The 16,890-nt window shown below is 34.7% G+C and overlaps 1 protein-coding gene across 1 annotated transcript in view; it reads left to right on the forward strand.

Moving 5' to 3' along the window:
• The window catches only part of ADAM32 (ADAM metallopeptidase domain 32), a 213,656-nt gene extending 202,971 nt beyond the window's left edge, over window positions 1–10,685 (forward strand). The window contains exons 20-21 of the mRNA XM_046648808.1: window positions 9,831–9,869; window positions 10,638–10,685. Coding sequence (XP_046504764.1) covers window positions 9,831–9,869; window positions 10,638–10,644 — 46 coding nt within the window. The 3' untranslated portion in view covers window positions 10,645–10,685. The remainder of the gene's footprint in view (window positions 1–9,830; window positions 9,870–10,637) is intronic.
• Window positions 10,686–16,890: the final 6,205 nt, after the last annotated feature.

Genomic DNA, 16,890 nt, shown 5'->3' on the forward strand with positions numbered 1-16,890 from the left:
CCCCTTTCACCCTCCTCCTAACCTTTCCCCTCTGGTAACCACCAATCCAATCTCTGTCTCTATGTATTGTTTGTTGTTTTTATCTTTTATTTATGAGTGGTATCATATGGTATTTGACTTTTTCCCTATGACTTATTTTGCTTAGCATAACGCCCTCAAATTCCATTCACGTGGTCACAAATGGCAAGATTTCATCCTTTTTTATGGCTGAGTAGTATTCTATCATGCATATATACCATACCTTCTCTATCCATTCCTCCCTTGATGGGCACCTAGGTTGCTTCCAAGTCTTGGCTATTGTGAATAATGCCTCAGTGACCATAGAGGTATATATATCTTTATTCATTCATGTTTTCATGATCTTTGGATAAATACCAAGCAGTGGAATAGCTGGATTGTATGGTAGTTCTACTCTTAATTTTGTTAAGAATCTCCATACTGTTTTTCATAGTGACTGCACCAGTTGCACTCCCACCAGCAGTGTATGACAGTTCCCTTTTCCCCATATCCTCTCCAACACTTGTTATTTCCTGTCTTGTTAATTATAACCATTCTGACAGGCATGAGGTGATATCTCCTTGTAGTTTGAGTTGCATTCCCTAATAATTGGTGGTGTTGAACATCTTTTTATGTGCCAGTTGGCCATCTATATATGTTTTTTGGAGAAATATCTGTTCAGATCTTTTGCCCATTTTTTAGTTGGGTTGTTTGGTTTTTGTGTTTTGATTTTGTGTCCTGCAATTTTTCCTTACTCATTTGTTATTTGTAAAAGTTTTTTTGTGGATTCTTTAGGGTTTCCTAGATATAAAATCATGTCATCTGCAAATACTGACAGTTTCACTTCTTTCTTTTCAATTCAGATCTCTTTTATTTCTTTTTGTTGCCTGATTGCTCTGGCCAGGACTTCCAATTCTATGTTAAAATAGAATGGTGAAAGTGGGTATCCTTGTCTGGTTCCTCTTCTTAGAGGGATAGCTTTCAGTTTCCTCTCATTGAGAATGATGTTAGCTGTGAGTTTGTCATATATGGCCTTTATTATGTTGAGGTATTTTCCTTCTATATTCATTTTATTCACCGTTTTTATCATAAATGGATGCTGTATCTTGTCAAATGTTTTCTCTCCATCCATTGAGAGGATCATGTGACTTTTATTCTTCTTTTTGTTGATGTGGTGTATCACGTTGATTGATTTGTGGATGGTGAACCATCCCTGCATCCCTGGAATGAATCCCACTTGATCATGGTGTATGACCTTTTTTAATGTATTATTGTGTTTGATTTGCTAATATTTTGTTGAGGATTTTTTCATCAATGTTCATCAGTGATATTGGCCTGTAATTTTCTTTTTTTGTATTGTCCTTGTCTCTTTTTAGTATCAGGGTAATTTTGGCTTCATAGAATGAATTAGGAAGCTTCCCCTCCTCTTCAATTATTTGGAAGAGTTTGAGAAGGATAGGTATTAAGTCTTCTTTGAATGTGTGGTAGAATTCACTAGGGAAACCATCTGGTCCTGGACTTTTATCTTTTGGGAGGTTTTTGATTACTGTTTCGATCTCCTTACTGGTGATTGGTCTATTCAAATTCTCTATTTCTTCTTGATTCAGGTTTGGAAGGTTGTGTGATTCTAAGAATTTATCCGTTTCTTCTAGATTATCCAATTTGTCGGAGTATAGCTTTTCGTAGTAGTCTCATATAATCTTTTGTATTTCTGAGGTGTCTGTTGTAATTTTTCCTCTTTCATTTCTGATTATATTTATTTGAGCCTTCTCTGTTTTTTCTTGGTGAGTCTAGCTAAGGGTTTGTCAATTTTGTTGATCTTTTCAAAGAACCAGCTCTTGGTTTCATTGATTTTTTTCTATTGTATTTTTAGTCTCGATTTCATTTATTTCTGCTCTGATTTTTATTATTTTCTTCCTTCTACTGATTTTGGGCTTTATTTAATTCTTCTTTTTGCAGTTCCTTTATGTGCACTGTTAGATAGTGTATTTAGATTTTTCTTCTTTGTTGAGTTAGGCCTGTATTGCTGGGAACTTTCTTCTTAGAACTGCTTTTGCCTTATCCCATAAATTTTGGCGTGTCCTATTTTCATTTTCATTTGTCCCCAGGTATTTTTTGATTTCTCTTTTCATTTCTTTGTTGATCCAATCATTGTTCAGTAGCATTTTTTTTAATCTCTACCTATTTGTAGCTTTTCCAATTTTCTTCCGGTATTTCATACTGTTGTGGTCAGAAAAGATCCTTGGTATTATTTCATTCTGAAATTTATTGAGACTTTGTTTGTAGTCTAATATGTGATCTATCCTGGAGAACATTCCATGTGCATTTGAAAAGAATGTGTATTCTGTGGTTTTTGGATGGAATGTTCTGTATATATCTACTAAGTCCATCTGGTCTAATGTATCATTTAATGCTAGTGTTTCTTTATGATCTTCTGTTTGGATGATCTATCCATTGGTGTAAGTGGAGTGTTAATGTCCTCTATTTTTATTGTGTTGCTGTCTATTTCTCCTTTGATGTCTGTTAATAATTGCTTTACATATTTGGGTGGTCCTAGGTTGGGTGCATAGATATTTAGAAGTGTTATATCCTCTTGTTGGACTGTTCCCTTTATCATTATGCAGTGCACTTCTTTGTTTCTTTATTTTGATTTTTAAAGATTGGCACCTGCGCTAACATGTGTTGCCAATCTTTTTTGTTTTCTTCTTCTTCCCAAAGCCCCCAGGTGCATAGCTGTATATTCTAGTTGTGAGAGCCTCTGGTTGTGCTATATGGGATGCCACCTCAACATGACCTGATGAGCAGTGCCATGTCCCCACCCAGGATCCAAACCAGTGAAACCCTGGGCCACCAACGTGGAGCATGCAAACTTAACCACTCAGCCATGGGGCTGGCCCCCTTTCTATTTCTCTTGTTACAGTTTTTGTTTTAAAGTCTATTTTTTCTGATATAAGTATTGCTACCCTTGCTTTCTTTTCATTGCCATTTGCATTGGGTATCATTTTCCATCCCCTCACTTTCAGTTTGTGATTATCTTTAGGTCTGAAGCGTGTCTCTTATGTGCAGCATATACATGGGTCTTGTTATTTAATCCCATCAGCCACCCTATGACTTTTATAGGAGCATTGAATCCATTGACATTTAAAGTAGCTATTGATAAGAATCTTACTTTTTTTTCTGGTTGTTTTAGTAGTTCTACTTCTTTATTTGGAGACTCTACAACTAGAAACTCAATATGTATGCTCATGAACTACTGAGTGAATGCTTACTCTGGTCACTTAGCAAAAAGTTGCTGAAGAAAAAATCATAAAGGAACAATAATTCTACATCTTCCATAGTCTCTCAGTATTGCAAAGTAGTTTTAATTAGATCCTCCTTCATTTCCTGAAAGGTGGATATCCCTGTATTACAATAAGTGTTTAGTTTGCCGCATCCAACAGTTTTGGATTTGAGGTCCTTCTGCAGATATAAAGTGTTTTGGGTTTTTCCCCCTTCCCTCTCTGACTTAGAGTCTTAGGGAGCTGTCCACTGCTATTCAAAACACACACAGATCTATTGAGTAAACTTTCTAGGCTACAGAACAAGATTGTATAATTTCTCTTATTCTAGAAGAGGTCTTCCTCTTCAATAAGAATGCATGCTTTTATTATCATTTTTCTCTCTTTTATTATAATGATACTTTGGAATCATGAGTTAGTATCACTAAACTAAAAATGTTTATTTTCGTTATTGTACCCTCCCTGTGTCAGGGAGTTATGTGGTGCTCAAACAGCAAATCTCAGTTACCTTTTCCTCACCTTGAATATATGTCTTATTATACTCTGTTACCTCAGAAGGCAAAGGCCATGTTTATCTTCCTCAGCATTGTATAGTTAGCATGTAGCAGAGTTAATGGCTTATTTAAAGTGCTCAATAAATATTTGTTGAGTGAATGAATGAATGAATGATACTTTTCATCTTCTCTACACACACACAGGCAGCCAAACAAAAAAACTCACAAATACAAAAGTACATAGATAAATACATACACACCCATGCATACACACACATCCATATATCTACAATGTTATAACTGTCCCTGTTTCTTCCTCTCTCATTATATTGTCTTTTATTCTCTAACCTTGTCAACATAATTAATGTCTCCTCTGATCATTGTTCACCTACAATGAGTGAGGGATCATAGCATAGGAAAATGCACATTTCAATTGGAGTAGTGTTGTTTGGAATGTTAATCCGCTAGTGTAGCCTTTTGGCTTGGTGAGCACCAGGGAACATTTTTAGGATAATTATTCATTTAAATTTTAATACTGTCATTTGACACTATAGCTGTGCTTTCTGACATAACATCCATTATAGTTTTCAGGTGACTTATTTTTGGAATAATCTTTATCTGACAGAAAGTCAGTGGGAAAGGCTGTTGAAGTCAAAGAATGCAGGGGGTTGGGGTGAAGCCCAGCAGTGGTTATATTAATACCTCTCTGGCATAATTAATTTTTGAATGTCTAAATTCAATCAGTATTTACAGTCTTTTCCTAAATAACAGAAGGATTTTGGATCATTCAACAGCAAACTCCAATCATTAATCTCTTACATATTGTCATTTAACTTTTAACATCTTCTGTGTTTTTTACATACAGGTCTCACCCTCCATTAGTCACTATCAGTGTTGTTACTATTATTATCATTTCAAATTTTCTTTTTATTGAGGTATCATTGGTTTATAACATTATGTAAATTTGAAGTATGCATTAGATTTTTTTATTGTATCATTTTTACATTAAATGAATACTTATTAGGATTTAACAACATATTTACCAGTTGCTTTGCTCATATTTACCAGTTGCTTTGCTGGATTCTTGAATCCAGTTTTTCATTTTGATTTTAATTTCCTTTTTCCTGAATTTCAACCCTCTTAGTTTCCGTTAGTGTCTGTGGTTATAAGCATTTTGTGTTAAATGTCTGAACGTGTCTTTTTTCACAGTCATTTTTGAAAGACAGCTTAAATGGTTACAGACTTCTAGTTGAAAGTCACTGTCCACAACTCTTAAAGTATTCTGTTGTTGTAATGTGACATTTACTGTCTTTGATGAGACCTCAGTTGTCAATCTTATTAATTTATTCTCTTCCAATTAATGTGTGTTGTCTCTAAATAGCTTCTAAGGTTTCCTCTTTGTCCTAAATGTTTTGTTATTTTATTATAGTATATCTTGATATAATTTGTTTTTATTTATCCAGCTCTGGATTCAGTACTCAGATCATTAATTCTGGAAAAAATTCAGTCATTATCTCTTCAATTGTTGACTCTTCCTCATTCTTGTTCTTTTCTCCATCTAAAGTGACTATATTTGGGAAGGTTTTCTCATTTTAACCTTGTTAAAAATAAAATTTCAACTAAGTAAATTTGGAGATCTAATTGGCTTTCTTCAATGAATCATTAGTCAAGCAGCATCCCTTTTTGCAAATAGAAGGGCGCTCTGAGGAGTTGTACAAAATGGAAGCTGTTTATAGGCAGAAGGAGGGTGGGGTAAGGAAGTTGTTAGCAAACAGAAAAGATTGGTTCAGGGCAGGACATCTTCTTTGGGAGGAAGGGAAGGCAGGGGTTTTATCCTGCAGATTTCCCCCCTAGTGCCAATCAGGAAATTTCAGATTGACTGTTAAAAAGATCACATTCCTGGGATAGGTTGAAACTGTAATTAAGTCTTAGTTTGCTATTGTGGGGGCTTTTTTGGGCCTGTTATTTCTTTTTAACAGGCTCCATGTTTCTTAACTGGGCTGATCATATACTATGCTGTTTCACTACTCTATCTGTCATTGATTTCCTCATATCAGTTTCCAAATTACCGATTCTTATAACAGCTATCCTTTTCTTGCCTTATTCCTGCCTTGATCTCTGTGGGGATCCTAAACATTTCTATTCAAGGGTTTTTTAAAATATTACCTGTTGATCTTAATGCATGGATTTTTTGCTCTGCTGTGCTGTGGCTATGGGCATTTAACACACAGTAGTTTCTAATTAAGACTTATGAGCTCATCCTCAGGGCAATGATTGTTCTGATGGGAATTCTGTACACCCTGAGTTGTAGAGGCATACATTAGGATGAGGGGAATGTTTCAAATTTGCCTGTCTTGGGGCATGAGTGTTTCATTATTTTCTATGCTTAGTTGTTCAAATTTGTAGGTGGTGGAATTGAGCAATTGAGGTCCTGCCACTATATGTGGTACAGGCCTGGGGTTCTGCATCTCTAGGTGATCCTTTTCCATCTATATGGCTGAGACAATTTACCTGTTGCATTCCCAGTGACCATAGCTTTTATTATCCCCATTTGTTACCAAACAAGGCTCATTTTGCCCACTTTGTGGTATGCCAATCACTAAGATGAGTTTGCAGGAAAGAAAGGATTTATTCACAAGGCAGCCAAGTGAGGAGATGGGAGAACAAGTCTCAAATCTGCCTCTCTGAACATGGGGATTAGGGATATTTATGGGAAGGAAAAGTGAGAGAATTGATGATCTGCATAAGCATAGTCAAGTTTCATGGCTCTTCACAAAATGGTGACATTAGCATAATCTGAGGGTAAAGTTTTCAGCCCTCTGATGTCAAAGGATCATCTATTGGGCAGGCCCACATGATGAGTCCATGGTCTTAACCTGCCTGAACTGGACAAGGAGTTGACTAAAAACAACTTAAGCACCAGTACTGCGGTGACCCAAGCATCAGAGATGTTATCTCTACGGTGGGCTTTAGTAATGCATTATCTAACTACTTTTGCAAACTGACAATTAACTGAGTATAGTTAAAGCACGTTGGCCCCTGTCGCATTCAAGACGCCAAGGCTTGGGCTTCATTCTACCTTTCTAACATCTAAATATCTGTGCCCTCAATTTATTCCATGTTATAGTTGTTAAAACCACATCCCTTTGGGTGTAAGTAATTCAGATTCCCTTGTAGTCATTCAGTTTTTGCTCCTGTTTTCCCTCTGAACTTCTAGTTTCTTTGTTTTTGTACTGACAGCAGTAAAGCCTTTTCTGGCTGTCAATCTCAGTTGGGTATTACATTTTTGTGCTATTGTCTTCAGCTTTTCTGTGAACTAGAAAGGGGAAACTTTTCTTGTGGAAAAGAAGGGGGAAATTTTCCTGTCAGTTCAGTCTGCTAGGTTGTCCAAAAGTAAATGTTTGTTTTAATTTGCAAAATGTAGCAATTTAAATATCAACAAATAAAAAGCTAGCTTGGATCCTGAAGGCCAAATTTAGGCATTCAGAGTCAAACTTATATACTGTGCTTAGAAGTGATAAAGAAAAAAAGCATCTCTGCTGTCTCGATACTTTTCCCCACTGGAAGATTTAAATTTTGCACTATATGTTGTACTTAGTGTTTAAATGAGAATGTTACTTATTTGCATGCCCCACATGTTAAAAGAGTTAGTTTTGATATTAAATGGCCTGATCATTTTTAAAGTGGGCAAGTTTCTTAGTATTAACTTTTAGACATTATTTTTGTTTTTATTAAATCCGGTTCAGAAAGTAGTACCCAAACATATACCAGCAGGTAGGCAACTTAGGAAGTGTTTCTTATAAATCAGTCTATGTTGGAAATAAGAATGAACAAATAATTGTTGAATATTTTTTTGAGCAGCCACAATTGATAAAGTATGACACTAAAAACAACTTATTTATATTTCCCATTCTAGTAGCGAGTATCAGTTAACTCACTTAATCTTGTTTCTTCTCTCTCTCTCTCTTTTTTTTTTTTTTCCGCTGGGGAAGAGTCACCTTGAGCTAACATCCATGCCAATCTTCCTCTTATTTTGTATGTGGGTCACTGCCACAGCGTGGCTGCCAATGAGTGGTGTATGTCCATGCCTGGAACTGAACCTGGGCTGCCAAAATGGAGCGTGCCAAACTTAACCACTAGGCCATGAGGCTGGTCCCTGCCTACCTTTTTGATGTATAGGGAAAAACTAGTTAAATCTAATAAGAAACAAGATATTCATAATTATTTTGTGAAACTAACTCAGAAGCAGAGCATTTTGGCATCCTTTATGATAGGATACACAAAGGGAAATACTACTTTTTTGTTCAGATTACGTTTATACTTACAAATTCAATATGAACAACTGAGTGAATGATTATCTCACTTAGGAGTAGATTCTTTAGAAGACAGTATCATAAACACACTAACATTCTACATTTCCCACAGCTCCTCAGCAGCCCACAATTGTGGTAACAAGGGTTCTCTGAATTCTTTTTAAGTTATTAGTTTTCCATTCTACAGTTGTGCTCTTGTGATCTTTCTGAAGTCATCAAATTTTTACTGGTCTGCTCACCTTCCTTTCTCACTTGTAGAGTTTTTGTTTTTGGGTATAGTCTGGCATTTTTCATTACAGTGTCTTCTTTTAGTTATATTCAATCCACTGGTATTCCAGCATATCCTTTATATCCACAGGTTAACTTTTCAGGCTACATCACGACTTTATATAGTTTCTGTCCTCCTTGATGAAGTCACTCCCTCCATTAGGGAAGCTGTGGCATTTCTGTATCCTTTATTCTGTCTGTTGTCTTTGGATGTCTTCTAACATAATCACCCCTTTATGGATGTTAGTTACTTTCTCCAAACTAACTATGAAAAAAGCTTATTTTCTTTATTGTCTCCATCCTCTGTCACCATTATGAAAGGATTTGTGATATAATGTTCAAACACTGTAATTCTTCCAACCTTTTGCTTATCTAGCAGCATTACTTTTCCTCTGTACTCTGAAATCACTTGAGGGTAATGGCTGTATGTATTTTGCTAACCAATTTATAGTTAGCATCTAGCAGAGTAAATGCTCAATAAATAATTGTTTAATAAATGAATGATTATTCTTGAACTTTACATACACAATTAATGTTATCACTTTTCCAGTTGTCCCCTCACATTAACTCTCTTTATAGAAAATGTCACTCACGTAATCATCCTCTTCTACAAGTGGTATTCAACTGGATTGAGAGATAGTCAATGGCATTATCTGTAGGAAAATATATATTGCATTTGAAGAATATAATTTGGAATTTTAACCTGTTAGTGTAGCTTGTGTTTAGCATATACCGGAAAAGCATTCTTGGATTATTCTTTCATGTAAATTTAATAAGCCAGGGAGACATAGTTGCTGTGATTTACTGTTATAACATCCATTGTATTTTCTTTTTTTTCCCTTTTCTTTTAAAATTTTTCTTTTCAGTATTTGTTTTTAATTGGAAGCCAGTGGGAGATGTTGGTAGAAAGAACTCCTTGTGTAAACACTATCAAAACAAGAATTTTTTTAAAAGCCGGAAAACCAATGGGTTGGACATGTCAGTAGACTTACAAGTTTAGATACACAAATCCCTTTATTGGTTTGGAGGAGAACTAACTATGTTACATAGGGGTATTTTCTGGTCAGAGTAGCAGGAAAAATATACCATAAGTTTTGAAGTATAAAGTAGCAGAAGTAAAGAAAAGATGGGAAGGGTAAAGATATACCACTCTTATCACTGAATTGTCTTACTGGTCTTTCTATCTATATTGTCTTCTCTGTCAATTAACCTCACTTAATTTGTCTTCAATTTATTAATTTTCTCTCTCATTCTTTTGGTTGGGGGATCAGAAATAAGAAATTTATGGACATAAAAGTGGAAAGAAGGCCCAAGAATTTGATTTTGACTTTTGGTAATAGTTAGTATAAAAATAGAAACTGGGCAGATACTTCTTTTATATCACAATTTTGAAAGGAAGAGGATAGAACTGCCATAAAAAAATATAACTTTGTCGGACTGTATTGTATCAAACTAAAATCATTGTTTCCTTATTTATTTAGATTCAAATCACAGGAAAGCACCCAAACACATAACAGTAGGTAAATATATTAGGAGGTGTCTCTTAAAATAATTATGTTTGAAATTAAAATGAAATAATAATCCACAATTAATTCATAAGTATTTATTTGATAGATGAATTGGTAAAGTACTGCACCAAAAATAATTTACTAATTTTTACTAATCTTGTTATTAATGAATGTTTAAATCACTTAGTCTTCTTTCTTCAGTGTAGTAAAGTTCTCTTAAGTTTGTTGGGAACTTGCTTTTGTGGATAGAATGGAATTAAAGAGTTGATTATAATATGATATAAGGCACGAAAATTAGTCTATCAAATGAACTCAAAATCAGGGCCACTTTACCTATTAGGCACTGCAGGCACAATACCTAAGGCCTATGAGTTTCCAGATGCCAAAAACAAAACAAAAGAACCCAAAAATGATTGGCTGCAAGATATAGAAAAAATAAAATTAATGTGTATTTAAATTTCTTAAAAAATGCAAAGATTTAATGTAATTGTTATGTTCATGAACATTTCATTGTATATGGAAAAAATGTTAGATTTTCTCATTTGTAAATATTTCTGACTACATATGATGGTTCCCCAAAAATCACAGAAAATTGTGGAGTAAATAAGTTTCAGCCAAATAATCCACAAGCAAAACTGCAAAAATTCTTGCTAGAATTCTTTTTTCTGCCATATGAAGTTCTTGCTTGTCAGTACCCCAACTGTTTGTATGTTTTACAGTGGAAGGGAATGTGTTTGCTATCAGTATCTTAAGCATGTGTGTCTTTGTTCTCTTCCACAGTAACTAGTAATTCCTTCAGAAGGCAATGGATATCACCGAGAGTCTCACTCAGAAATGAAAATTCCGCCATTCCTCCCCTAACCACAGTTGAAGGAAACAATAAATGGAGTGTGGACCAATTTGCATGCATGTCTCTTTTTCTCTCCCACCTCTGAGGCTGCCATTCTGCAATTTCAGGGCCCTTCACTGAAGACAGTCATCTCAACTCAGGCATCTAAATCCCCACATGGCTCCCTGAGCTCTTCTCAGCAGCTCTCCCACCACCCACTCGGGTTTACTGCCTGGGGCCCCATGCGCTGGGGAGCTGTATCAACTGTCCTTGCTCAGGAAGGGATCTGGGTGGTGGGCCACGTTCCTCTTCCTGGGCCTTCTCACCAGACTTGGCTGGCTGCGTAGTGGTCTGCGTTAATCCTGTATTAGCCCACCTCACCGTCCGTCCCCACAACCTCAACCAGGGCTTCTAAGGGAGTCTGTGTTTGCTTTGGGGGCTATACTTTCCCGTCCAGGCCTCTTGCTCTACCCACTACCTTTCTCTTGCCCCTCTGCTAGGTGACCTGCAGGGTGAATCCCAGAAGACAGAAGGACCCTGAGAGTTTCGGCTTCGGTCTCAGGGACAAAGATTAAGCCTGTATCAGAGTTTGGTATCAAGATTGATAAATAAAGTTGGGAAAAAGTTCTCACATTTTCCATTTTCTGGAAGAATTTCTATAAAACTGTAGTTTTTCCATTAAATATTTGGCAAAATTCACCAATGAAGCTGGAATTTTCTTTGTGGGAAGATTTTTAATTATGAATTCAATTTCTGTAACACTTAGAGGATTATTCATGTTTTCCATTTATTCTTGTGATAGTTTTTTCAGATATTGTAATCTTAAAAGAGTTTATCCATTTCATTTAATGGTCAATCTTTTGGCATAAAGCTGTTCTTAATATCCTTTTTAATGTCTATAGGATGAATAATTATGTCCCTTCTTTCATTTCTGATCATGATGATACTTGTTCTCTCTCTGCTCATTCTTGATAAGAGTTTTTCTGTTTAATTAATCTACTAATCTCTTCAGACCACGTCTTGACTTTGTTGTTTTTCTCTTTTGCATCTCTGTTTTCTGTTTCATTGATTTCTGCCTTATTTAAAAATTTGCTCTTTTCCTAGCTTCTTCAGGTGAAAGTTTAGATCATTGATTTAAACCTTTTCTAATTCATTTAAAGGTAGAAATTTGCTGTATGTACCTCTCTAGTGCATTTAATGAATTTTGATATGTTGTATTTTCATTATTCTTCAGGTCAAAGTATTTTTTAATTTTTATTTTAATCTCTGAGTTATAATTACTTAGAAGTGGTTGGTAATTTCCAAATATTTATATATTTTCATTTTAATCTTTTCTTATTGATTTCTAGTTAATTCAGTCATGGTCAAGGAACATACTTAGATGATTTCAATCCTTTGGAATTCTTGTTTTGCTTTTATGATCCAGTTTATGTTCTATTTTGGTGAATGTTCCATGTGCACTAAAAAATGTGTATTTTGCAGTTGGTGAAAATATAAATGTCCATTAAGTCAAGTTTGTTAACTGTCTTTGAAATTTTTTTAATGTTTATTCCCCCTTATTTTGTCATCTCCTGAGAGAATTAAAATTGCCAATTATTATTGTTGTAGATTATCTGTTTTATGTATATTATTTGTGTTTCATGTATTTTGAAGTTATATTTTAGGGCATCTATTTTTAAGACTGTTATGTTTTCCTGATGAATCGACCCTTTATCATTACACAATTCTCCTTTTCATCTCTAGTAATACTCTTAGTCCTGAATTCTACTTTTTCTGATATTAATGTAGCCATGTCAGCTGTTTTTACAGTTAGTCTTTTCCTGGGATATCTTTTTCATCCATTTACTTCTGATGCAGCTTTGCTTATATTTAAGATGTATCTGATGTAACAGCATATAGTTGGGTCTTGTATTTATTTTTTAATCCAGTCAGACAATGTTTTTAAATTGGAGTGTTAAAAGCATTTATATTTAATATAATTTCTGATACTGTTGGTTTTAAGTCTACTGTTTGCTTATGTGTTTTCTATTTGTCCCACATTTCTTTGTTCTTTTGTTCTTTTCCTTCTGTTTTTCTTTTAGGTTAATTGAGCATTAATCTGTTTTATCTTCTCTATTTGCATTTTAGCTGTCCTTTATTTATATTATTAAAATTTTTGGTGGCTACTCCAGAGATTACAATATGCATCCTTAATTTGTCACAGTCTTCCTCAAATTAGAATTATCCTACTTAAACAACAAAAGAACTGTACAACAGTATGATTCCTATTACCTCCTCCTGCTCTTGGTGCTACTATATTTACTTCTACATATTTTATAAATGCCACTTATACATTACTCTTATTTTCACCTGAAACAGTCAAAAATGTTTTCAAAAAATTTAAATAGCCTTTTACATTTACTCACGTTTCCCCTTCCTGGTGCTCTCCCTTTGGCCTTATAGACCTTTGTTTCCATATAGGATCACTTCCCTTAGCTTGAATAACTTTCTTCAGTATTCCTTACAATATGCTTCTCATGATGACAAGTTCTTTCAGCTTTTTTTCTGTATGAAAAACCCTTAATTTTGGTAAGATATGATCATTGCACATAGAATTCTAAATTGTCATTTTTTTTCTTTCAGTACTTTTAATCTATTCTGGATTTCGTTATTTATAATGAAAAGTCAGTTATTATTCTTTTAGGTATACTGGATTATAATGTATCTCCCCTCCCTGCCCCCAGGTACTCCTAAGATTTTTTCCATATTTTTGGCTTTGGGAATTTTGATCATGATGGTTTTCTTTGAATTTACCCTACTTTGTGTTCGACTAACTTCTTGGGTCTATTGTTTAATGTCTTTCAGTAATTTTGGAAAATTCTCAGCCATTAAAAAGGTCTTCAAGTATTTCTTTTTCCCAATCTCTCTTTGTTCTCCTTTAGGGAACTCCAATTATACATTTTCCTATTCATTAGATATTGGCTCTTAATTCTATGAAATTCTATTCTATTTTTCATTTTTCCCTTTTTAATTGTTTGTATAATTTCTCTTGACTTAATCTTAAGCTCACTGACTCTTTCTTCTTCTATGTCCAGTCAGCTATAAGGCCTTCAATTTGGTTCTTTTTTTAGTTTGAAATTGAAACTCTGTTGAAATTATCCCTTTTTTTTCATCTCTTTTTGTCTATTTAGTTCCCCAAATTCTGTAACATTTGTAATAGTTATTTCACAGTTCTGATCTGCTAATTCAAATACTCCCATTTTAATGTGCTTGATATATGCCCTTGGATATGTGTTGTTTGGTATGCGTTTTCATCATGATATCATGCTACATATTTGATCCATTTTTTATTTTACTATTTTCAACCAATACTTATGTTTGTAGTCTTCAATCCATGTGGGGATATATATATGTACATGTATATACAATATTTCATTCCATCTAACTGCTTCATATATTTCATAATAGATGTCTATTAAATTTTCTTCTCCATTTCCTCTAAGTGATTAACAGCTAGATTGCTTACAGCTCCCCACTATCACAGATAACACCGTTCACATCCTTGTTCCTGATAGTAAAAACCTTTGCAAGACTTTCTCTGGAGTATTTTTTGTGTACAGATGGATGTATATTGGCTAATTATTCTGTCATGTGATCACCACTCCACCCAATATATAGCATATTTCCATCACTCCATAAAAATTCCCTTGTTCCTGTTTGCAGTCAGTTCCTTCCCCTCACTGCTAGTCCCAGGCAACCAGTGATCTGTTTTCTGTCACTACAGTCTTATCTTTCATAGTATTTCATATACATGGCATCATATATGTGAGGGCTTTGCCCTGTCTGTGGATCCCTAGCTTTCAGAGTTCCCTTCCTTTTAATTTCCAGTTTCTTTGAGAGCCCTAAGTGTTGCTCTTTGAAACCTCAGTCCAGAAAGCTCCCACTTTTTGCTGCCTGAACCCATGTGAAGTCTGGGCAATACACTCAGTCAAAGTCAGAACACTCACAAGTCCCACCAAGAACAGTTCTGTCCTTCAATAGTAGACTTCCATCTTTCTGCTAGCTTTTTTGCTAGGCTTTCTGGGGTCTCCACACACATACCTAGCTCAGTGGTCAGCCAGGGATTTGAATGAATTTATTCTCAAATTTTGGATCTTAGCCTTTCTCTGTTCTCTTGCTTCCAGAATTTATGCTTATATTTTCTTTTTTAAAAAATAAAATTTGTATATATTTAAGGTGTACAACATGGTGATTTTGATATACATATACATTGTCAAATGATAACTACAGTCAAGGTAGTTAACATATCTATCTCCTCACACAGCTACCATCTTTTTGAGTGGTGAGAGCATCTGAAATCTATGTCAGCAAATTTCCGGTAGTCATTACATGATTATTAAATATGGCCATCATGTTGTACATTTGATCTCTAGATTTGTTCATCTGACATAATGATGTTTTTGACCATCTCCCCATTTCCACCACCTCCCAACCCTGGTAACCACTGTTCTATTCTCTGCATCTATATATCTGACTTTTTTAGATTTCACATATGAGTGAGATCAAGCAGTATTTGTCTTTCTGTGTCTGTCTTATTTCACTTAGCATAATGTCCTCTAGCTTCATCCATGTTGTCACAAATGAGAAGATCTCCTTTTTTATGGGTGAATAATGTTCCACTGTGTGTGGGTGTCTATACATTTTCTTTCTTTATTCATCCAGTGATGTAAATTTAGGTTGTTTCCATACCTAGGCTATTAGGATTAATGCTTCCATGAACATGGATATGCAGATACCTCTTTGAGATACTGATTTCATTTCCTTCAGATATATACCCAGAAGTGGGATTGCTGGATTATATGGTAGTTTTTATTTTTAATGTTTGAGGAACCTCCATACTGTTTTCCATAATGGTGTATCAACTTATATTCACACCAACAGTGTATCAGGGTTGGTACAATTTCTCCACATTCTTGCCAACATTTATCTTTATCCTTTTGGTAATAGGCATCCTAACAGGTATAAGGTGATATCTCATTGTGGTTTTGACTTGTATTTCCCTGATTATTAGTAGTGTTCAGCACCTTTGCATGTACCTGCTGGGGATTCATAAGTCTTCTTTGGAAAAAATGTGTATTCAGTTCTTTTGCCTATTTTTTAATTGGATTATTAGGGGGTTTTTTTGCTATTAAGTTGTTTGAGGTCCTAATATATTTTGGATATTAACCCCTTATCAGATACATTATATACAAGTGTTTTTTTTTTCCCATTCCATAGGTTGCCTTTTCATTTGTTGACTATTTCCTTTGCTGTGAAGAAGCTTTTTAGTTTGATATATCAAGAGAGAAAAAGGATAAAAGAATGACAAGACAAAGAGAAAACTCTTTAAAAAAATGACAATAATAAATCCTTACCTATCAATAATTACTTTAAATGCAGATGGACTAAACTTCATCATAAAAAGATACAGAGTAGCTGAATGGTTAAAAAACCAAGATCCGACTGTGCACTATCTAAAGGAAACTCACTTTACTTTGAAGTTCACACACAGGCTGACAGTGAAGGGATGGAAAAAGATATTCCACACAAATAGTAACCAAAACAAAGCAGGAGTGGCTATATTTAAATCAGACAAAGTAAACTTTAAGCCAAAAACTGCCTCTAGAGACAAAAAAGTCATGACATAATAATAAAAGGGTCAATTCAATGGAAAAATATAACAATTGTAAGTATATATGCACCCAACATGAGAGCACCTAAATATATAGAACAAATATTGACCTGAAAGGAGAAATTGACAGCAACACAATAATGATAGGAAACTTCAATAACCCATTTTCAGTAATAGATAGAACATACAGACGAAAAATCAATAAAAGCAGACTTGAACAACGCTATAGACCAAATGGACATAACAGACATATACAGAACTTTTCACCCTACAGCAGAAGAATGTATATTCTTCTCAAACACACATGGAATATTCTCCAGGATAGATCACATCAGGCACAAAAAAAGTCTTAACAAATTTAGGAAGATCGAAATCATACCAAATATCTTTGCTCTATATTTTCTGCTAAACTCTGTTATCTGCCCCATCGTGGCTGCAGTTTTCTACTGCCTGACCTATTGTAGTTGGGGAGCATGACCAGACCAAGAAATCCACACAAACTCATAGTTCTTACTAGATGCAAAGATAGTCTTCAAGATCAAATGCTTTTCAAG

The sequence above is a fragment of the Equus quagga genome, chromosome 22 (assembly GCF_021613505.1).
Source record: "Equus quagga isolate Etosha38 chromosome 22, UCLA_HA_Equagga_1.0, whole genome shotgun sequence".
In the NCBI taxonomy this organism is placed as follows: Eukaryota; Metazoa; Chordata; class Mammalia; order Perissodactyla; family Equidae; genus Equus; species Equus quagga.